We start from the raw sequence: 25,008 nt of genomic DNA on the forward strand, positions 1-25,008 counted from the left end.
TATACATATGTATAAAACACAAAAAAATATAGAAAAAGAATCTTTGGTTTTTTTTTTTACAAAACTATTTCACAGTTAAAAAATAGTTAACTAATCCTGTTGTGTAAGACTATTTTTTCCGGCTTTCCGTAGCTTCTTGGAATCCAAAATAGATTCAGAGAATAAATCCGTCTTTAATGAAACGTTTACTGGTCTATGCGCGGTCTTACCAGCAGGGGGCAGTGAAACGCTAAATGACTCCGACGTTCAGTTGAAGGGGATCCCTTTTGTCCAATCAGATTGGAGGTTATTCTAGTTCTGACCAATCCCGTTCTGCTGTGGATGGGCCGTTGTTGAGGATGCTTTTGGTGATGAGGGGGGCATGTGAAACCAACTAGTGGGACAGTTGAGTTCCTCGCAGTGTCCAAAGTTGTGCAAGTTTCTTTAATCATGATCTCAGTGTCCTGCATTTTGGCGCTCGGCTTGTTTTCGACTGCGCTGGGCAAGCAGCACCGGGAGGAAGACAACTTGTTCCGTGTGAGGAGGCTACAGATGGTGTTTGGTGGTGATGATGAGCGAAATATTTTTAAGAAGGCTGAGTTGTCGAAGCGCAGCACAGGACTGAATGAACAGACATGCACGGCTCTGCCTGGAGTAGAGTCAGCCCTGCGAAACAACACCAGCACCGTAAGTGACTTTAAACCCAAAGTAATCGCTTCATAATCTCTGAACAAGCCAAAAAGTCACAGAGTAAACGGCTGAAATCTATTTCAGACTTTTTTTTTAAGATCAAAGTATTAATGCTTCTTCATGGCTCTGCATCAACATGTAAGATTTGACACATTGTTGTGTGAATGCTGATGCAGTTAGCCCTGCAATATGTGAAAAGATAAGTTGTTTATACTGTCAGTGGGGAAATAAAATTTTAGCAACTTACTTAACAGGATGGGGGATTGAATCGAAGTCAGTAATGCTGTTCCCAATCTGTTGGTTTTCCCTAGCTAGGCTATTATGTATTATGAATTGAACTGATTGATTGACTGTTTAAAGTTCAGATAAGTTTAATCGGCAAATGTAAATACTTTGGGGTGGTTTCATTTACAGCTGTATGTTTTAAAGATGGCGACCCCTAATTGGATTTAAAAAGCAACTTGTTGCTAAAGCTGGCTGACACATTAGTTGCTCTTAACTGCACAAAAACGAGATAAAATAAACATACGTAACTCAAAATGCTGAAGGGTATTTGAGTGAATATATTTTAAAATTTCAGATGTCTCATAAATCTGTTTATTATTATAATAAATTACCTTTGATTATTAAAAAAGGAAAACTGAAGACAGTCAACTATTTTTGCTATACCCTCCTTATCTTTTATATTAGTATTAAAGAAAAAGGATGGGTGTAGGGTGACATCTTGAAATATCTTTACTAAAACTGTGGTTGCTACTAATGTTGTTTTATGTGATCAATTAAAAATAAGAATAATTAGTCACGTTTTTTTCAATTGTAATCTATAAAAATCTACATAAAATAAGCCTTTTGTATCAACGGCACTACAAAATATCAAAATATACAATTTATTGTTTTATTTTATGGTGAAAATTATGGAAAATAAAGAGATCTGGAGCATCAAATGATGATGATGCAGTTTTATAAGTTTTATTCCTTGTAAGGACGGTGCTTACATAATGCAGAGAGCCAATCTATACCTAATAAGGGCAATCATGTCATTTCACCCAATCTACAGAACAAAATGTGAGAACTACTTTGATAAAGAATAATATCTTTCTCTGTATCATCACTGTGAAGATACTCTTGGTGACAGAGCAGAAACACAGCATACAGAGTCAAGGACGGAGCACAGAAGAATCACTGTCTCATCACAAAAGGGAAACAAAGGCTGCAAATCTTCCTGTTGATTTTGTGATTGATAAGTCGACTGATTGTTGCAGCTTCCATTTATAAAACAAACAAAATTAAATCAGTGACAGTAGATATGGGTGCTTTATGCTTGAAAATGATTATGATATAATCACTGGTGACCATTTTCTACTTTTTTTTATCTGTTTCACTATTTGTTTAATTGATCTAGAGAAATGTAGGCCATGAGCCCAGGTCGCATCTTTTATGCCTGCTGACCCTGAGCTGTCATGCTCTAGTGGACTAATGATGCAGAATGAATGGAGAATGTAACCAAAGCCATTATTTGAGGTCTTACAGCTGGGATCAGGATGATTCAGTGGAAAGGTTTTGAATGTCGTAAATATTTAGGCCCCTTTTCTGATGCACTTTTAAAAGCTGAAATCTTATCCTATAATAGATCACAAAATCAAATTATGTTGGGGTGCATTACCAGAGCAAAGCTGATGTCAAAGTGGAATATTCAACAATAATAACTTAGTCTTAAGCTATATAAACCTCCACAGGATAGTTTTCCTGTTGTGCATGTGAGATGCTAGGAGTGGATGTTACATCATTCCTGTGGCTCAAACACCTGGGCTAACTTTTGAGCATGAAAACAATTCAGCCTGCTTTGAGAGACTCCTCCCAGGTCCTCTGGGCCTTTCTAACCCTCACAAACATTCCCCACGTTCCTCTGTTGGCTTGATCTGACTGTGGACCAGAGTCTGGGCTGACTGTCATCGGACCTGCAGGGTGAGATCAGACAAAACAGAGGAAGCATTTAGAGCTGTAGTTTTCTAGATGACTGTGTAAACTAGCAGATGAAAAAGGCCCACCTTCTCCTGCTTGTGCTCATTTCTGTGCAGCTTTAGTCCTGATAGCCTGCACAGCGTGTGTGTGTGTGTGTGTGTGTGTGTGTGTGTGTGTGTTTGTGTTTTCTCAGCCAGCTCAAGCTTTCCTTAGTTTCCCAGTTTGGCTTGTTTATGTGAGAAGCATTTTGCTGACTCTGACAGGTTTACAAACTAGCTTGTTGTCTCTTTTAATTTATTTTTTTCCCCACTCTGACTCCATCCTGTCTTATATCCCCTTTGGCCAAAAAAGAGAGAAAAAGAAAAACAAGCTATGTTTTCAGTCTGAAGGGTAGCTGGGTCCCAGCCAGCTGCTGGAGCACCAAGAAAAGCAGCAGATTTGATCTTCCACATGGTGTGTGGAAGCAAGAAGGACACGGAAAGACTGGGTTTGTTGATGCACAGGGAGAGACATCCACTAAGAGTAGCAAACTAGAATAGGTTCAAGTAGTCTTTATTAAGCACAGGAAGGCTCCTAACTGAATGAATGAAGTTTAAGTGGCAAATCAGGGTAGCAACTGTTGAATTCCTTAAAGAAAAGAGCTTTAATTCTTAATGCCTTTAACATAGGAAGCACTGAAAGGAAAATAAATCAGTTTATCCCACAATTCCTTAGAGCCACAACAGGAACAGATTTGTACTTTTTTTTTTAGCTACATTAGTTAACATGAGGACAAGAAGGTCAGTGCATGCAGACAACATCAGCTTTGATGGAAAACTCATATTTTAAGTACAGCTTATTAGCATGTATATATTAGCCTCACTGAAAGAACCACTATAAGAATGTAATATGTGTATTATTTGATGTCTTTTTCTTTTGTTATTTGGAAAGCTTCAAACCCACGTGAAGTTTTTTTTTTTTATCAACTTCAAGATAGTTACCAGCAAGGTGGGAGAGAAGTGTTCAGGAATAGATTATAGGAGGTATTTATTTATGTATTTTTTGACACTTACTCACCTTAATGTTTTCTAATTATTTTCTCCTACTAAATTATGTTGTTAAAAAGATGTGAAATGACATAATCCTTAATATTTATTCCATATTTTGTACATTGCTTGGGATTTCTATATGTGCACAATGCATTCTGGGTCAATGATGACGTAAAATGTTTAGGTTTGATCGCTACTATTTCTATTATGTCACCACTTCTATGGGCTGGTAGTAAAAATGTCCACTCATCGGCACATGGTGCTGCATTTGGTTGTTGTTTCCAATCGAAAGGCTTTGAGGAAAGTCAAGCAAGCCTCCACAGCATTCCCAGATAATTGAAAAATTAAACACACCTTCTCAAAGTAGTTTTATTGCTGCATATACTTCAGTTATTTTCATACATTTGGCAAATGAGAAAGAACTCATGGATGTTACTATAAGCATTGTAATACTTTATAATTTTCATTTCTTTGTAGCCTGCTCATGATAGCCTCCCCAGTCCCAGCAATTCATAGTTGTCCACTGTAGAGGACATTATAATTTTGCTCCTTTCTCTGACACTTACCATGCTACTTCATAAAGTCCTGTTGATCCTCACAGAGGACAACTGTAACTTCAAGATGATGCCACATGTGAAGGGGTGTCACATTACTAACTTGTCCATATCTGTCTTTTCAAAATGGCCTCCATTTTGGCCGGCACATTTTATGGAAAGAAGAAAGATAATCATGTTATTAACAATTAACATCATTTTAAATGTTAGATTCCAGTTGTTTTCAGTGTGTAAACCTCTTAGGTGTGTTGGAGTGATTTTTCAGAGCTGAGTTTATTTATTTTCTTTAGAAAAAATGCTCTTTTATTAATGTCCTCTGTACTGGACGTCTTTGTTCTACTGTTGGTGTTACATTTTATTCAGGGGACACCTTCATGACAGAGGGGGAAAAGATCCTTAAAATAAGGGATATGGAGTTTTCAGACGATAAAAGTCCAGAGAGAGAGAGGGGGGGGGGGGGGGGGGGGGGGATTAAACATGAAAGGGTGAAAGTTCAGATGAAGAAGAATAAGATGAGGATGACTAAGATGCAGAGCCAGATGTGTGTTGTCATCCTCTGTGGGCCAAAACAGACACATAGGGTTTTTTTTTAAAGTAGTGCAGAAAAAAGTAAAATAAAAAATGGAAGCATAGCATTCAAAGATGTTAACTAGGAAATAGATCCCAACACTATTTTATTTTTTTTACTTAATGAAGCATATGTATAAGAGGCAGTGTGTTCCTCTGCATCTCCATAAAGCCTTCAAGAAATCCCAGCTACCGTGATAAAGGTGTAGAGATAGAATAACAAAAGATTCAAATTAATTGTTAAATATTCATGTTTTCATGAATTGTTGAATTGTTTTTTGTATTTAACTGCATGTTTTATCTAATTTTTGCATCATTTATTCATTCAATAAATGTTTTATATTTGAGAACAAGGAAATCCTGATGGCCACTCCAGCGGACATCTTGTAAAATAAAAAAAAAAGTCTTTGCTTTTTTTTTTTTTTTTACAACCCCAGCACATAATTTATCAAAGAAAAAATATAGATTGAACACATTTTTTCCCCTGCATCTCAGGAGGATAGAGGGTGAGTTCTGGTTGCAGCTTTTGGTCATGTTTGGCAGCCATTTTTACCCTGACTTGATACACTCCTCGAGGTATGAAGTAAACCTGAAAGCTTGCTGAAATCTGAGCAACAAATGATAAGTAAAGTCCTTCCCCTCCCTCAGATCTCCAAGTCCCAGTGCCTGTAATTTTCAGTGTTTCAAACCTAAATAATCTTAATAAAGTTCAAAACTAACCACTTTTGCAACACAAATAAACAGTTAGGCCTTGAATTTACCACCCCAACCAGCAGAAATCTTTATCCCACTCAGCTTGATCAATGTGTTCACCTTGAACAGCTGATGGCAAATTCTGGAGCTTCGTATCTATCACTAAAATGTAGTTTTTACACAGATGCCTCAGTCTTTGCCCCCCTTTCCCTTCCCATCCCTCTGAATTCCAGTGTCTCAGTTAAAATCTGCTTTGATGTTACTGCTTCTCATTATTCATTGTGGTGTAAACAATCATGGTGGCCTACCAGTGAATGAATGATCTATTTTATTACTAAAATACAAAGACATTTTGAGTCTTTAAATATTAATATGGACAATTTAGTTCCTGTAAAAAGCTTTTGTGAGTCTGAAAAACCTCAAATGTTGAACTTGCGTCCCTGTTTTTGAGTCACAAACCATATCTGGCTTTTTTCTGCTTATAGTTCCAGTAAAATCATTACAAAAAGCAGAAACTTACAGTAGACACTGCTGGATCCTGCAGCACCACCGTCTGCTCAGCTGTGATGTGTACATTAATGTTTATGTTGTAGGCAGTGCTGGGAATGCAGTAAACAATGGAGCCAGACTACTGGAATATGTAATTACACTATTTCTTTTATACTCCAAGTAACTTTTTCTGCAACTTTCTAATTGATGCGCATAAGATGACATGTAACTATGCAACATATCTGCTAATGATAATATTGGTCAAAAAAATCTAAACAAAGCTGTTTAGGAAGCATGGTATTTACATTTTTATGGTACTTAACCTGTTACTAATGGGATGAAGCATTAAATATAATGGAGGCTTTTTGTTTGCAGGTGTTTTGTCTAAATGCAAAGTTTCATCATTTTTAAATATCAGAACAATTACCAAATGTCCCAACTTTTGTAATGCTATTTTTTTCTTTTACACCTGACAAACATGTTAAAATATTAAAACATAATTATCAGATCTTGTTGCGTCCTCGCCTTATGTCTTTTCTGGGTTTGAATAAGAGTCCTGTGGGCATTAATGCAAGCCAGTGTATGATTCTGTCCACTATTAAAGGCTTGGTGTACACAGCTTTGAGTGTTTGATCAGAGCGTTACAGTTTGACCTCCTCATCTGAAGCTTTGTATGTGTGTAAACATGACTACAGCAGGAAGTTAAAACCCAGAGCAGAGGGAATAAGGAGCTCATTGTGTTGGCATCTGACCTCTCTCTGAGAATGTCACCCACAGTCAGTGGGTGTGCTTCCACATACTGACCGTTTGTGAGTCTTCAGGGACATGTATGTGTATGCGGCTTGTTCATGTGCGGCTAGAAGTGCTGCGTTCGCTGATCTGGCGTTGCTGTTTGCTATAACTTGTCAGATGTGTTGGAACACCTTGAATGCTTGTGACAATAGTTGAGCTGCAGCAGGAGAGTGAAGACTTTTCACTGGAGCCCTAAATTCAACATGTGACACAGCATGAGGTCATGTCTGGACTGTGCGGCCGTGTCCAACTGAGTCAGGCACTTATCTCCTTGTTTTGTTTGCTCCCTGATACATAACCAAGAACAGAGTCATCGTTTGATGTACATAAGCACATCCTAATTCTCTCCCACTTAGATAAAACAAGATTTTTCACTCCAACACACTAATAGCCAGCCTGTTCTATAATATGATCAGAAGTAGCAAAAGGGGTTAAACACAACACAGCTACACCTGTTATCTTGCAGTATTAACCTCTGACTTGTGTGTGTATTTGTATTTGTGCCCCTTGCTTTATACAAATTGCAGTGTAGTTATGCTGTGGCAGGAGTCTGAGGCAGAGTGGTTGTTTTATACAGATATAGCAGATTGCTGACTTAATTAGACTTAATAAGAACTCTAAATAATGTTAGAAAAAGGTGCTTTATAGCTTAAAACATTGTGAACGGAGGTTTCAGGAATGCAATATTAGTTACAGTTAATTGCTGAGATGTATGGACCGAACCTTTGCTAGAAAGATGCCCTCAGAGGTCCAGTGCTCAGATTTTCTACAACCTATATATTCAAGTTATATTTCTTTCAGACAGAGGGTACTACCTGGTGCTGCTGCAACTAAACTAGATGTAGCTTTCACTGTGCTTCATTTCTGTTGCAGCAGGAGGGATTTCATAACTAAAACAATATCACTGACTTATTATAAAGGCTGCTATTTCCTCTCTAACTTACCTAACTTTGATTAAGTGGAAGTAAATGTGTCAGTTTTAGTTTTTCATCCAAATCTCACTTTGCTTTATTATAATGTGTCCAAGTATCTTTCATCCATATATGCCAGATTTGTTTAACATTTGTGGAGGTTTTCCTGTCTTGAATTGTTTTGTTTTTTTTTTGGTGCAGGTTTTAGAGAACAGCTGAGGATTGAAGGCAACCCTGTTTGTCTTTGGACAGATTAGAGTCAACGTCTCTGAGACTTAATGGTGTAAGACATTTGCTAGAACACAGGACGCATGACACTTTTTCCAAAATTGATCCAGTAATCTAACAGATGGCTGCAAAGGAAGGGGTAAAAAGCTGTGAAAGATCTTAATGGTCAAAATTGGAAAAAAAACAGATGGATACAGGGAGAGCGTGGGGAGGTGATTAATACAGGGGAGGTGGAAAGTCGTGTTCACAGAGTTGGACAGCAGAGAACAGGCCGGTTTCCACTGGACTTGTTTACAAGGAGTTTCCAGCAGGCAGATCTCGCCATCTTCGGTAGTTTTAATAGAGCTGTATGCAGACGCTCCAGAGCTGGGCTCACCTTGTAAACATCTCTGCATAACCAGCTGAGGAGAAACCTTCTTTTATATTCCAACAACGTGGAATGTGGCTAAATATCTTGCTCTGAAGACCAGACGTGTACGTCACACCGGATGAGTGGATGGGAATGTTGTTTGTAGTCGGAGCACTTGTTTGTATTTAGTGTCTGTTTTTTATAATAGTGGGATGCATCCAGCTTTAATTTATTTTAGTTTGTGTTCAGCAGTCATCCTGTTTTTGGGAATGTAGGTCAGAGATGCAGAGTGCATCCAAATAGCTGTTACTTTGGACAGTATGGACATTCTGTCCTCTTGGCTGGCATGTCCAGTGCGTAGGAAACGACAGGAACTCACACAAACTAAACTTTTCCCTCAAGTGTGTGTGTGTGTGTTTTTCAGCCGAAACATAATATCAAATCAACTCCCAAATTTGAAATCAGCCTGTGTCAACTCATATTTGAGATGCTGCAGAAGAATTTTTACTATAATTACTTATTGATTGTCTTCTAAAATTTCTGAAAGCCTTCACTTCTGATCGCCATTGTCTCTTGTTTCAGTTCACGTTCAAAGTGCGAACGATGGGCTCTCTGTCACTGGCCTGGGTGGGAGATGGATCAGGGGTGAGTTTCTTAATGTGTACAAATAGAAAAGTGAAACCCACTGCTGTGTAACTTTAAGCGTCTTTCTTCGCAGGTGCTGCTGGTGCTGACGACGTTTCAGGTGCCGCTGTTCATGATGCGCTTCGGCCAGTCTAACCTCTACAGGAGGTGAGGGAGACCTCTATGATTGGAAATGGATTATAGAGGGTTTTAATTTTAACAGTATTCTAACAGCAAGCTTCTCTGTGTGCCAGTGAAGACTATGGGAAGACGTTCAAAGATGTGACTCATCTGATCAACCACACGTTCATCCAGACGGAATTTGGCATCGCCATCAGTCCGGACCACTCGGGGAAGGTGAGCCTTTCGGTGAAGCCAAAGCAGTTAAAGATGCAGTGTGTATTTTTGTTTTGTTTCTTGATGATCAGCTGTAGGTTACCATGCACTTCGCTGCAGCATTCATTATTTATATATACTTGCTTTAAGTAAATCTACTCTTAATTCTCCCAATTGTTTGAATTCAAAACATGAGACATTAGTAGAAAATTCAACTTTAAAATGGAATTTTCATCATAGACCCAAAATATATTTATATGGTTCTGATTTAATGATTAAAATTCTCACATTTTTGAAGCTGGACTGTTTCGGTTTGAAAAGTTTTTTTTATTTTTATGTCTGTAAACTCATTTCTTGACAGATGGTTTCAACTTTGCACTGTGTTTTAATTTCAGGTGATCCTGACAGGTGATGTGTCAGACGTCGGTGGATTTCGACTGTTCCGCTCGCAGGACTTCGGCCTGACCTTTACGCCCACCGACCTGCCGTTTGAGCCACTAATTCAGATGTTGTACAACCCTGGAGACTCCACCACGCTTGTGACGCTCAGTATCATGGTAGCAGCGTTCAGTCTGCCAGGAATGTTGAGTTTTAGTAAAGATTAAAGGGGTTTTACTTGCCTCTCTTAAATAAATGTTGAATCAGTCCAAATACGCAGTTAGGCATCAGTGATACTCAGAATTTCCAGATCTAAATTCTTTTTAATAAATAAGACTTTTTCCTTTCAGTTGGAGCTTTGGCTGTCTGAGGACTTTGGCGCCACCTGGAGAAAGATCCATGACAGCGTGTGTTTGGTTAGATGGTGAGAATTTCAATCCACATATTCAGATCTGAATTGAATCATAAATACACAGACACTACAGGTGAATAGGGTTAGATTTTAACCAACAGGGACGACCCAATGACAGGGCCACAGATGATTTTATAGATCTCTGATCAGACATAATGTCAACAAAAAACCCTCTGGAGCATCTGGTATTAGGATATTAGTAATAGATCCTGTTTTGGTTGTTTTTTATTTTTGTTTGTTTTGTACAGACACATTTAAGTATAAGATTCTTTAACAGATCATGAAAAATAGAAATATGGCTCTTACATAAGATTACTGCAAATCCACGTGAAGTAAACCAGTACCTTATAAGTAAATGATTATCATGTTCATTATCACATAGAGTGCAGGACTTCCTCTGGTCATGTTTAGGCTTTCATTAGAATCTTGTCATTAGATCCCTACTTATCAAATTAATCAAAATGTACATAATTTAAGCAGAATTAGTACAGATAAATTCGGCGGCCGTATTGTGTGTTCTGCCATCTTGCTGCCGACATGGGCAGCAGCAGCATGGACGTCTGGACTCACAACACTACACATTGGTCCTCAGTTACTGATGAGGATGTCTTATCTGAAGATCTCAAAGTTACTCTGTTTTTCATATTAGTTAGACATATTTGTTCTGAAAGCTATGATTCATCTGTCAGAAATTTCAAACTTTTGAAAAGGCTGTTAATTTTCTGTTTAGTCAAATATTTGCATTAGTTTTGTTATTAACAGTTTAGGCTGCAGGACGCCGCGTGTCTGGTCTGTTTGTGTTAATGACTAAATTTTTTTTAAAATTCTGGTCACAATGTTAATGATGATAATATTAATTAACGTTTTAAAATTAACATTTTGCAATATCTCCTAAATGAGACATTAACTATCAGCACCACATCTCCTTGTCTCTTAATATGTTAGCATCAGCTAGCATAAGAAACGTCACCCACTATGTCGCATTCAGCTGGACAGCAACATGGATATGTACAATTTAGTGTCAGATTAACTACGGTTCACCAGAATTTACCATATTTTTATTGTTGGGAATACAATCTAGTGTGTCCTCGGCCATGACAGCAGGTCATTTCTCCTCCATGTTCCAGCTACACTTCGGCCTTAATGATGCACAATTAAAGAATAAAAATACAAGGATCAAAAAGATTAAAATGGATTTAGTACTATTAATTATATTCACGATAATGGCTATACTTATTAGTATTTAGAATATTGTTGAAAACATGCTCTTTCAGTACCTGCCCTGCTCTGAGCAGCCAAAGGTCCCATGTTGACTTTCAGTCACTGCAGCGATGCTTGCGGTATCGTAGATGACAGACCTCTTTTTTTTCCTCTAACCCCAAACTCTCTCAAGTTTATTTTACTTAGTGCATGTTTGAAACATAATTGAAGGCTTTAGGGGTCTCACTACTTCTTGGACCAGTGACACTGTGGCGCACGTAATTCACTCAAAGTGGGGCCCTCATCACATCATGAGGCCCTACACGCAGAGCGTGCTTCGCGTTTAAGGAGAGGCTACAGCTGTTTAACTTCTACACAAAGTTCCTTTTTTTTTACGTTAAAAATGATGTGGGATGAATTGAAAACAAATATTTGCTAGTTAAAAAATTGTGCAAGACAGTCTACTTTAGCATTTAGAGCATAAACTTTAGGTGAAAACACACTGTACGCTGGCTGTCATTCCACATTTCCACACAGTTTACATTCTCTTCTCTTTTGCTAAACAAGGAATGTGTGTCTTGTTTTGTACATTGTTGTTTTTCCAGCTGTCTCCCTCAGCACAGGTCGGATCCCTCTCCTGACTCTGCTTTTATTTGAGCTGAGTTCACACGAGGTTGTGGTGTCAGATCGTGGTTGTACAGTGTTGTAGCTCTGTGTGACCGCACCCGGGCTGAGGTTACTGTTCGACTGAATCACAGATCAGCAGCAGCATTCTTGTTCAGCCCGCAGTGCTGTGTGTTTGTGCGTGTGTGTGCAGCCTGAAAACTGTCACCCCCTCTAGCAGTGAACAAAACCAATGTGAGCTTGGAGCGCAGCCCGAGGTTAATGTGCACCTTGCTTGCAGAGCGTTGTGATGAAACCATAACCGTAATCTGTGATTTCAACAAATTAGGTTTGATGTCAGGAAACTTTCAAAAGGTAAAAAATGTGATTTTTAAATCTTCTCCTCACTCCTTCAATTTCCAGGGGTCCAAAGAACAGCATCTTCTTTACAACCAACAACAACGGATCCTGCAGTAAGTGAACATGATAAAAAATCACCTATATATTAATAGAAAGTTTAAATGAAGTTGTGGATTTTCTTTTTCCTGTCAGATGATAAAGGAATGTTAGAATTGAGGAAGACAGTCGACTACGGCAGAAGTTTCCACACCATTGCAACCAGAGTTTACTCCTTTGTACTGGGAGGAAAATATGTCTTTGCTTCCATCATGACAGGAGCGGTATGTGTGCACCTACTGTACCTGCATTCTTGTTGAATTTTTGTATCTTTAAAATGAGTGTGGGAAGGTTAGTTTTAGCATAGTCCACATTCAGGCAAATGGGGAAATATAGGTGTCTGGAAAGAACCATTTTTTCCATTATTTAAAACTGAAAAGACTACTGGAATATAAGAAATTTACCAAGAAGGGGCAGACAATACCAACAAGAAGGACCTTGTCAGAGAGGTAATAAAGACGAGCTGCACAACACGGATTAGAGTGTCTACCATGAGACCGCCTGAGGCTGTATCCTTCATATTGATTCATGGAAAAGTGCCCCCACAAAATCCACTGCTTAAAGAGGGAAAATGAGAAAGAAACTGGGAGGCTCTTTAAGAATGTGGAAATTAGAATTAAACATGGTTTGTGGTACAAACCCAACATCTCTCTTCATCCTGACCATCATCCCCACTATAAAGTATGTTGGTGGCAGCATCATACTGTGGGAATGTTTTTCATCAGGGAATTAAACTAGTAATGAATAACTTTAATTCATCCTGGAACTGAGGTTCACTATTTAGATGACAATTACCCAAAACATGCTGGTAAAACAACACCGGAGTGGTGTCAGAAAATATTTAAGTGTTTTGGAATGGCCTAGTGGAAGCTCCAGACCTTAATCTGACTGAGAATCTGTGGAATGACTTAAAGATGGTTGCACACCAGAGGAACCCATTTGGCTTGAGGGAGCCGGAGACTGGAGCAGTTATGTCTCTGGGCAAAGAGCCCACCGGCTAGACTAATAGAGACTTACCCTAAGAGACTTGCAAATGTAATTGCTCAAAAAAATTTGGATTCTTCATGCACACATTTTTTTTTCTTATTTCCTTTGGGTTTTTGCACAAAAAAAATGTTTATTTACAGTTTAAGGCAATAAAATAAAAAATGTGATGATACAAGAAACTGCAATAGCAATTCGCACATTGTGAACAGGCTAGTTTAGCATGACTGGACTAGGGACTAGAGAGGCTAATGAAGACATTTTTAACCACTAAATAGCTTTTTTCCCCCTTTAAAAACAAAACAAGCTCATAAAACAACACGTCCAGTCATTTTTACAACTTTGGTTTCATCTATAAAGCAGCGCAGCCACAAATAGAATCTTGTTGCTAAAGTAGAACTTTTTCTAAATTACTTTAAATAAATTTGAGTAAACATAAATATTTGCCACATTACAAACTGCAAAGTCTATTGTGATTTATCTCACTGACCAAAGCCGGTGGTACATTATAAAAACTTGACCTAAAATATCTAATTTAGGTTCAGTTTACTTTGAGCATACCATAGACTGTGCACACAAGAATCTGTACAAAATAAATACATGTTGCCCTTTTTATTTATTTATTTATATTTAGTTAACTTTAAATTAACCAAAAAAAAAAAGACTTCTATTTACCAGAGTGTCCTGGCCAAGACAGCAGCAGCACAAAGACCAACCATAGTTAAAACACACACATAAAACACGGACTTAAACAAAATCAAACCAAAAAATGACCAAGATGAGATTTAAAAAGAAGATGCTAAAGCATCCACACCCTGAATACCATCTAGAGTTATTCATTACTTTACTAATTCACATTTTGTCTCAAGTTTCACTTTTTCGTGTTTGAATTTGGGCTTTTCGGCTATTTGCATCTTTGTGTTTTGCCAGAACCATGAGACTCTGAAGGCTACACACTCCCTGTGGATAACTGCTTGTCGATCATAATGCCTACTCGTCCTTAGCATAGCTGCTCTGCCGTCTGTTTTACTCTAAATAGAACCATGAATCACAAATTGACATCATGTTCTATTTATTAAGACTAACCCCTAACCCTAAAAACCGAGCCCACATGTCAAGTGAGAATCTGAGTCATTTCCCCAAACATTTTCTCACGCCTCTAGATTTTATGGAGGTTTAGGAAACTTAAGCACTGCCTTACCTCCTTGTTTTCATACACAAGCAACCAGTGTGACACTGAAACTTCACGATCTGTTAGATTGAAGTTTGATAAATTGGATAAAATAGCTCAGCATGTCCAAACAAGTGTGCTGCTTGTGTGTGTGTTAGGGTTCAGAGCGTATGATCCATGTCTCAGTGGACGGAGGTGCGAACTGGAACATGGCACAGCTTCCTACAGTTACCCACCAGCAGTTTTACTCCATCCTCGCAGCCAATCAGGACATGATCTTCATGCACGTGGATGATCCTGGAGGTCAGTTTTATTAACTGTAGTGATGACCGAGGTGGGATTTAATAAGTTTGGATAGTGGAACCACAGTACTATTGAGCAATCATCATGGAAGCAAAACATTAAAGCTGCCATGGATTTGTCTGTGGGGATCCATCAATCTGTAAGAATTAAATCCAAATGTATTTGGCGTGTGTGTATGTGTGTGTGTACTGTGTGGAGCAGACTCTGGAGTTGGAACCATCTATGTGTCAGATGACAGAGGAACTGTCTTCTCCAAGTCTCTGGAACGTCATCTTTACTCAATCACAGGAAGCGACACAGACTTCACCGTCATTGCTGCACTCAGAGGCGTCTACATGACGAGTGTACTCGCAGAAGGTGGGTTAACAAGCCTCAGCATCTAACTAGAGTCATTTTCATTAAGAAATACATCATAATTTAACTTAAAGCTATATTAGACACAATTTCTGGATGTCGTATCAGCTAAAATCTGAGCAGTAATTCCCACCTTCTTTCATAGAACACCATACAACCAAAGACATGGTTGGAATCTCTAATAATGAACATTTCATCGCATGTGTTTGTGTGAGGTAGAAACTACTTGTTACTGTAACGTCTAACACAGATACACTCCCTTTTTTTAGGGTGTACGTCTGTCATGAAACTCTAACATGGAAGAATGATTCAGCACCGACAGCTATAAATTCAACAAAAATGATAAATTCACATATTTCACGTGTGCAAATTTAGGATTTGATGACTTTTTCAGAGACTTATTAAACTGCCTCATGGCTTTTCTCTTTTTCTTTCATTCTTGATGTTTATATTTTTTAATGATTTGGCTTTGGGTTTTGGTGATGGTTGCTGTACACCTTGATGTTCTCGGCTCCTGCCAAGACACTTTTAAAAACGAGATTTTACATTTCAAAACTTTTCTGGTTTAATAAAAGTTCAACTAAGTTCAATAATATAAAATTAAACAAATAGGATTATATAAATGAATATAGTGGATCTAAATATTGAATCAGATAAATGTATAAATAAAAACAGAATAAAATAGTTGCATTCATGAACACATACATAAAAACTGTAGAAATTAATGATGAGTTTTAGAGAACATAAAAAATAGATTATAAAGTTAAAGTTATCATTATTATAATTATTGTTTGATCAAATGTCCTCTTTGTTTAGCTAAAGTACTTTTAATAACAGGAAGTAATGACCAGAATCTAACCCTATTACTCTTCCATGATTACATGAAACTTTAAAAAATATCAGTAGTAGTCATACTTTGGTCTTGGCACGAGAACAGTAAATAGTTTTTAAACATTAAAGGTTTTGTGTAAATAAAAAGATGGGATGACAAACCGCGAGTTTAGTTGGGATGTTTGGAATAGATGATTTAATATTTTTGGAAAAAGTTTTCATCTGCATTGACTATTATTTTCTTAAAGTAATGATGTCTGTGCTTGGAAGCTGTAGACTGTCAACTGTGCTCTTTTCTCAGACGGTGCGGTGGAGACAGTGATCACATATGACCAAGGAGCCAACTGGCAGACGCTTCGCAGACCACAGAACAGCCACTGTAACACTGACACCTACACCAACAGACCTAACAGAGTAAGACACTTAAATGCTAATATTTATTCTTTTTGCGTGTGTGTGAATAATATTTCTTTTTATTCAATCTGTTTTTGAGTGTGAAACCATAACATTTGTAAATATGAGCTTATCTGTTACCATTATGGTTATTACAGTGCAGACTTCACATCCATGCTTCCTACGGCACCACCATGAAGATGAACATCCCCATGCTACCGCTCTCACAGCCCAATGCTGTGGGCCTCATCCTGGCTCACGGTGAAACACAAAGATCTTTCAGCAAAAGCATTTTGTTGAACATTTATTGACATTTCCTGAATGTTTGTTGATACGGTTCCCCTCCCTCTCTCCAGGCAGCGTTGGAGATGCTGAGTCTGTTCTCTCCCCTGATGTGTACGTATCTGATGATGGGGGCTACTCGTGGTTGTTGGCCCTCAGGGGCCCCCATCACTATGCCATCCTGGACTCTGGAGGCCTGCTGGTTGCTGTGGAACACACCAACTCACCCATCAACCAGATAAAGTGAGACTGCTTATAGGAGAATGTATTTTATTTTGAGACGTGGGCCTCTTCCTATATAATGTCTCGACTCTCCTCAGGTTCTCCACAGATGAAGGGCAGTGCTGGCATGCCTATAACTTCACCAATGACCCGCTTCACTTTAGCGGCATGGACAGTGAGCCTGGCTCTCGCTCCATGAATGTCAGCCTGTGGGGCTACAGGAATGATTTTAGTAAATGGGTGGTGATCACTATAGACTTCAGGAAGCTCCTCACCAGAGTCTGTGAGTATGTGGGACAACATGGCTGGTGTTTGCTTAGTCGGTGTTAGTGCGAGTTTGCTTTTACTCAGGGAATGCATTCTTGTGCAGGCGGGGATAGGGATTATGAAGAGTGGCTGGCTCACTCTACAGACCCCAGTGGATCTAATGACGGCTGTGTGCTGGGCTATAAAGAGACTTTCTTACGTCTGAGGAAAGATTCGGTCTGCTGGAATGGGAGGGACTTTGCAGTCACTAAGAAGCTGTCCCCCTGTCCATGTACAGTGGCTGATTACCACTGGTATGTCCTTCTTCCTTACTTTTTCTAGTACTTAAGGCATTTTTTCTTGAGACTACATTTATATGCATTTCTTTTATCTGATGGGTTTTTGTTTTAAAATCACATTCCCACCATGTGGCGTTTCACAATTCCACAGAGCAATAAAAGACATTTTCCTGACTACAAACTTATTTGTTTTCAGTAAGAATGTTGTGAAAGATGTGTGAGCAAATTTCTATTAATGGTAAGTAAATCAACATTTTAAAGAAGCATTACTGAACTTTGGCAGATTTACTCAGTAAGTCGCTCCTACAGGTACTGTGAGCTCTCTCCACCCAGTAAAAGTCCATCTAATGCAGGGGTGTCCAGCTCTGGTCCTCAAGGGCCACAATCCTGCAGGTTTTTGATGTGTCCCAGCTCCAAAACCACCTGACTGAAATTGATGAGTCATTGTGCAAAACTTAATAGGCTGTTGGATCTATTTCATTTGAGTCAGGTGTGTTGAAGCAGGAACCATTGGAAAATCTGCAGGACAGCGGCCCTTGAGGACCGACTTTGGGCACCCCTGATCTAATGTCTTATCTCTTGCTCTGTATCTATCTCTTTCTTTTTCTCTCTTCCTTTGATATTGTCCTGTTGTGTTTCTCTGATGAATCAGCCACCGTGCACATTCAAAATGGCCAATGTGTTGATATCCAGTTGCTGTCGTGTAACGTGGCTCATAAAGTGAAACTCTGCTGTAACAGTGCGCAGTGTCCTGGAAGCAGATGTTGTTTATTGTAGATTCTCATTCATGGGGCGTTGCTGGGCAACGACAACACCAGGAATGTACATGAGGTATTATATTTATATTTTTTATATTCATATCTCACTCTGTCTTGCAGTGACTTTGGGTATTACCGGCCAGAGAACAGCTCCGAGTGTGTGGTCCAGGAGGACATGAAGGGCCGTGCTTTGGAGTTTTGTTTAAATGGGACCATTGAACAGCTGCAGACCAGTGGGTGAGGATGTTTGTGCTCAAATCAAATCAAACTTTATTTATAAAGCGCTTTTCATGCCAAAGGCAACACAAAGTGCTTTATGATTAAAACGCCAGTCACACGCCCACACATGCATACACACACAAACAAAGTAGCTGCCCCTTCCCCCATTCTGCACACCATGACTCCCTATTTTCTGTCTCTAAACTGAATGTAGGTATAAAATACTAAAAGTAATAAACATCTGGCTTGATGCTGCTGTGAGGAAACAATATCTTGGGGATCCATCCACACCAGGAGCCAGTCCACCCACGTCCACAGAGGCCGCCGTCAGTAGGAACCACCCAGATCAGGGCAGGCTGGGGTCCACACCACTGCAGTGCAGGACCCCAAGTGTGATGGATCCCCATGAGTTAAAACAAAGTTTAAATAACGTTAAGAAACAATAAAAACACCAAGAGCAGCAATAATAAAAATACACCTACCGGACTCCATAAAATAATGTGCTAAAAATAAAATTCTTTTAAAAGCTAAGTTAAAAGGTAGGTCTTGAGCCTCTATTTTAAAACATTAACAGTATTTGCAGCCCTGAGGTTCTCTGGCAGGCTGTTCCACAGATGAGGACCATAACAATGGAACGAGGCCTCGCTGTATGTTTTGGTTCTTACTTTAGGAGCAACTAACAGGCTGGTACCAAAGGATCTCAGAATAAATTAGCCTAGTCTAAAGTTAGAATAAAGGTATGTTACGGCAAACATGCACATGTTGTAAAATGAATTTTACCTGTTGTCCAGACCTAATACACAAAATACGGACAGTAATTTCACACACTTTCCATCCTCTTATAATACATGCACTCTAGGTTTCTGAGTAACAAAGCAGAAAACGGCTTAACCATTTTCATAAACTGATATTCTGCAGCCTGTCAAGCACAAATGTCCATGATAGTAAGTTTTCCTAACAGGTCCACATCTTTCCATCCTGTGTCTTTAATATATATGTTTAGTGACATGAATCCTTTTTTTAATCTGCCAGCTGTGTTGTCCTGTCTACACTTTAACTAATTTTTTCTCACCCACTTTATCTGTCTGTCCTTGCATTTAAGCTACCGGAAGATCCCAGGAAACCAGTGTGAAGGAGGCTTTCAGCCGTCCAGGAAAGAGACTGACTTGGGGAAGATGTGCACCAGCAACGCCCTTCATCCCATTTCTCTGGTCAGTTCTGCTTATTCTCAAGCTGTTTTATTTTACACATGGACTCTGGAGATTTTCTGGAAAAGTTCAGGCATCAGCAGCTTAGCTTTCTTATTGTGTTAGTATGACTGCTACATGCAAACAGAAAGCAGCATACATGCCATCAGAAAGGACCGGCACACACACACACACAGTCATGTGTAAAGCATCCTATGCAAAATATTCCCATTTTTCACGTTATCATTGAGGGACAAAAAGATCTGAAAACAAGTGTGTTTCTTCATATTTTTTATGCATTTTTCTCTCCATGTCTCTGGAAACAACAGACAGAAAACAGTTCACCAAACACTGCCATCATAGTGATAGTTGTCATAGCGATCCTCCTAACAAGTGCAGTGGCAGGTGTCTGGCTGATAAAGAAATACGTCTGCGGCGGACGGTCAGTGAACTTTATCTCGTCTCGCCACCCTCACCTCTAAACGTTGTCAACCTTTCGCTTCTTTTTCCCTCTAATGGTCACTTTTGTTTTCATCAGGTTCCTTGTGCACCGATACTCTGTGATGAGGGAACACGTGGAAGCCAACAAAATTGAAGGAGTAGATGATGTTGACACCCACTACATGGAGACAGGAAAAACTCAGTTTAATGAAGATTCAGATCAGGTGTGAGACTTTGACAACTTCTCTATTTTAATAGACATCTTTGTAAATCTTTAAACTGTACTGTCTTGTTTGTGTCTCCTTATAGGACCTCCTAGAATAAAATTTCTCCCCACTGAAAGTCTCACATGAGGCCTGGGCATTCCTGTTGCTCCCACATGCTGATTAACATCTGCTTCTCACTTCTTGTTATGCCCCTGCTGGTTGAAGGACGCGGCATCAGCGGGGAAACTTTTTACATCGCTTCCTTGTACCAGTTATGGCTCCCACAAATAGGTGGTTTTGGGGAGGGGGGGGACAATTCTGGTGCAGAACAGAGGACAGCCTCTGGGCTCCCCTGGAGAGTTTTTGTTTTTGCTGTCACAGAAAGTTCTGTAAGGGCTGTTGACTGTGAATATGTGCCCTGTTGTGCTCCGTATGTTTCCTTTCAGAGATGGCCTTGCACTACAGAAGCATTATACAGATTCTAGAGCCCTGATATATGTGGCTGTCAAAATGCTTTAGAGAGCAGCCAAGCAGTAGAACAAACAATATAATCTGTATTTTTTATTCTTCAGAATTTTTCTTGCTGTGATTTAAGTAGTTTTTGTACTCTGTAAATTTGAGACATGCCAGATAGAGTCCTGTTGTGCACAGACGGCCGTTCAGACCCTGGTTCAGTTTTACGTCACTAAAATTAGACACAAGCACATTTTCCAACACTATTTTTTCTGTCACATGTTTTGTTGAAATCAGTATTTCCTTTTTTTAATTGAAGTAACTCCGAGTGGTTCTATTTTCTGTTTTCTTTGGCCAGTGTTTCCAATTAGTGTTGCTATTTTTACCAAACGGTCCCAAAAGATTCACATGGACTTCAGTCTTCTGTAAACAGCCACTAAAAATAAAATGTTAAAAGTATTTCATCACATGCTTAACAATATAAAGATGGCATTATTATCCATGACTATTTGTTTATTTTAATGATCATATCAATATGAACTAATTTAAATTAACACTAAAATATGTGTGACATTTTATGGTGACCTCCCTAAAAAAATAAAATAATCTTAAAAATACACACTGTTAAAGTAGAATGTGCTCATGCTCGTATATTTTATTACCAAACAGATTATCTTTTTATTCTTTGTGTTATGCAATTGCTTTATGTCTAATAATAGCTTAATAATGCACTTCTGCATTACAAAGAAGAACCACTTATTGGCAATCAATAGAATCAAGATTAACAATAATATTTGCCTTGTAGGTTTTGTAAATGGAATTTGCACAGAACAGGTAGGACAAAAAACTGCAGGTGTGACTCTAGGGAATAAGATTATGTATATTATCTTCTTTTTTTCAAATTTAATGTATGCATTCATGGCAGATCCAACTAAAGCCGTCCTCCAAGTTATTGGCTTCCCCCTTTTCATTCTTCTAATCCCAAAATGTGGCCGCAGCAGGACCGCAGTGTTTCTCTTTGTAATGAAATCCATGACTGAAAGTGGTCTAGAAATAATCCTCCAGCTTTTGTGACACATGATTAGACATGTAATGATTGTGTGAAATAATTGTGATTGTCTCTAATAACTGCAATCATGTAAAATTTGTGGCCTGTCTACATTCACTAACTTTGCAGAACTCCACAGACAAGAGCAGCATTGAAAGATGTCGAGTCTTGGGTTTGTTTTGTTTCTGGTGAAACTTTGGATGTGAATTCTGTTAGTGCTGAAATTATTGTGAGGACATACAATAGAAGCAGTTGATTGTGGCCAATTTCTTCTACTCTCCTGTATTTGTGGTGAAAATGAAAGACTTGAACTGTTACCAAAGCACTTTTACTGTTAGTTTTCAGACTTTTTTCAGGTGAGGTTGTAAAGGGGAGACCTAACCTCAGCCCAGTATGAGGACGATGTTCACACAAGCCCTTTACTTGAACTGTTTCGTACTTTTGCTCAACAGGATGCACCAGTATGTTCCTCTTGTTGTGTAATTATTGTGTTTTTAATTGTGTTAGGCTCCTACGTCCAACATCAGCCAATACCAACATGAAGATTTCTAACAATCTTAACGCAGATGCAGGTTTAATCAATAAAATAACTGTGTTAAGATGTAATAACAGACATTTCCATAAACATATCAATGTTGAAATAGCACAAGCCAAATGCATAATCTCATTGAGGTTGCAGTATTTAAAATAACAATAAATCAACCTCAGACTATATATATATATATATATATATATATAAATGTATAGGTAGGTGAAACGCTGGCTACATTTCTACTGTCTGCATTGTAAGACCTGGAACATTTGATCCACATGCAGGGCTTATAGCTAATGCTTGTATTCTCCAGCAGAGGCAATAATATCCCAGTGAATAAGCTATTGTAATTAGCAGGCCTAATACTGAGGCATTTTCTCAAGGACTGTTGGGTGGTCAGATATGACAGCAACTTCATATTCTTGATGCTTCATAATTTACTCAACTGTCAGTAAAAGCAAACCCAGTTATTTACTGTATTTTCTGTTTCTTTTTTTGCACTGTTTCTTCAGATCTGTGAAAGTGTTGCATTTGTTGAACTTCTTGTACATCTACATTCTATAAAAAAATTAGGCCCAAATGAGTTGTGATTTCCTTTTCAACATGATTTATTAATAACTAGAGATGAGACCGAGTTAAACTTCTCTGTAGCGCAGATGTTTTCTAACAGAGTTTGCCTTAACGAAATGGAGTAACATCTCTTTTTCGTGTTCATGTGTGTTTTTGTTTTCTTTTTTCGGTTTTTAACTACTTACTTGATTTAAAATAATGAAATGAAATGAAAGTCAATTTTTCCTCTAAGTTTTTAAGCTATGATAGAGCAAGCTATCTCAAACATGGAAAGCAGCTATTGTGCATATGTGATTTTCATGTGGTTATATTGGTGCAAACCAGAAAAGGACATTTTTTTCTGGTTTTCTGATGATCCCTGAGACACACCACCCTTTTATTCTAGCACACACAGGCACAACACAATGTTATAGTGCAGGAATAAGCATATTTTATATAATGATGATTTCATTGTTTATCAAATTCTCTTTTTTGGTGCGCTTTGTGTGTTCTAATAGTGATCTTACACTCAGCCATCTTTTTCATCATCATTTTTTTTTCATAGTGGCAATAGCCAATGAAGGATTTGTGGTCAGTCTCCCAAGCGAACAGGAAAAGCCAATTAAATACATCTGGATTATATGAAATTTAGCTGCATTTGTGACCTTTTGAGAAACCTCATTCTGCTCCCATCTGATCTTTTCCATCAGCACTTTGTGCAACACTGACATTTAAATAATAATGTTTTTTCTGAAATTAGATTTGCTTGAAAGCCGACGCCTTAAAGCAGTTTTGAAGGAGATGCACCAAAGGTTGGATGGTAACTGAACTATTATAACATTTTTTTAATATGATACTGTAGTTATTCCCTTATTACGTAACTGGAAAGTCTGATTTGTGTGGTCAGTTATTAAAAATTCATTGAGTCACAGTGATCGTTACTGTTACACCGCCCTAATGTGAAACAGGAGGGCAGCACAGCAATAACAGGATAAGAGTGTCAGCTGGTTGTAGTTTATTTGGTGGTCAAACAGTTCAGTACAGGTCGAAAGGAATCTCACAATGTGGGGGAAACGTTACATAAAGTTTTGTCAAAAATATTCAAATAATAAAACAAAACCAGGCCTACTGTACTTCACAAGCCACTCTGAGAACAAAAACCCCAACAAGGGCATCTGAACAAACTGTATATACAAAGGTGGCATTATCTGATCAACTTGTGTTCATGTGAAACATGCACAGGGTGCCCCAAACTCACCCAATCCACAACCTCCCATCAGATACACTTCCATCACATTTAACAAGAGAGCTGCAACACAGGAAAGCTATTAAAAGAGAAAGACTATACCTGCTTGCCAGATGTGCACCTCGTAAAGAAGGCTCACACAAGTGATGGATCAGTTTCAATCCTGCAGCAGAGCTGGAGGGCACAGGTCAGATCTCATCTAGCAGTTAGCACCATGAAGTTAGGGGGATATATATATATATATATATATATATATATAAAACTCTGGCAATTTGTCAGCCAAGTAATGACAACTCAAAGATTTTTGTGTTAAGCTTTAGAGTCATAATAATGACACTGTTCCATATTTACCATGATGAAGAAACAACAGAAAACAACTAAGATAACAATAATATTAAAAACTATAGACTACAACATTGGATCGGATTTATGTGTAATTCACTGCCTTTGAAAAATATGCCAATTAATTCCTGAAGACTGAAAAGGAATTGGTTAATTTACATGTATAAATTTAAAACTCTAGATTTTATGTAATTATATGCTTAGTATCAAACATTAATTCAAATGAAATCATTTTTATTTATAAAGCACTTTTCCTGCCAAAGACAACACAAAGTGCTTTACATGGTAAAAACTATTTATGCATATTAAAGTAAAAACAAGCGTTCACACACCAAAGTAACATAGCAATTAAAAAAACAAAAGATAAAACAACATTCATTATTGTCTCCCACACCAGACACACCACACACATCCTCAAATCAAATACCTGGTTGGGAAAGCATTCATTTCAATAAGAGGAGTCTGTCTAATATCATACATTTGGGGTAAGTTTCTCTAAAGGGTGAAGAGGTGAATAGCTAACTATAGTTGCCAACCATTAATGCAACTCAATCCAGAAGTCTAGTTAGGCGCGGGGGAGGAAAATTTAATAACCTCCCTGTGCTGAAAATTTGCCCATGCCAGACTCCGGACGCTGGGTGGCGCTGTAGAATAAACAAAGCACTGTTTTTGATCCAGTTGGCCCCTCTCA

General features: G+C 38.4%; 1 protein-coding gene across 1 annotated transcript; it reads left to right on the plus strand.

The window, feature by feature from the left end:
- Positions 1-356: 356 nt before the first annotated feature.
- LOC121636786 (sortilin-like) lies at positions 357-22,760 on the plus strand. The gene is made up of 20 exons (XM_041980586.1): positions 357-666; positions 8,825-8,887; positions 8,961-9,034; positions 9,121-9,223; positions 9,598-9,759; positions 9,931-10,004; positions 12,219-12,268; positions 12,348-12,475; positions 14,565-14,709; positions 14,911-15,066; positions 16,196-16,308; positions 16,446-16,548; positions 16,644-16,812; positions 16,890-17,074; positions 17,162-17,351; positions 18,215-18,331; positions 19,416-19,524; positions 19,830-19,942; positions 20,039-20,165; positions 20,251-22,760. The coding sequence occupies exons 1-20, from the start codon at positions 430-432 to the stop codon at positions 20,263-20,265; spliced, it is 2,433 nt and encodes an 810-aa protein (XP_041836520.1). The 5' UTR covers positions 357-429; the 3' UTR covers positions 20,266-22,760.
- Positions 22,761-25,008: the final 2,248 nt, after the last annotated feature.

Source organism: Melanotaenia boesemani, chromosome 3 (assembly GCF_017639745.1).
Source record: "Melanotaenia boesemani isolate fMelBoe1 chromosome 3, fMelBoe1.pri, whole genome shotgun sequence".
NCBI classification, from domain to species: domain Eukaryota; kingdom Metazoa; phylum Chordata; class Actinopteri; order Atheriniformes; family Melanotaeniidae; genus Melanotaenia; species Melanotaenia boesemani.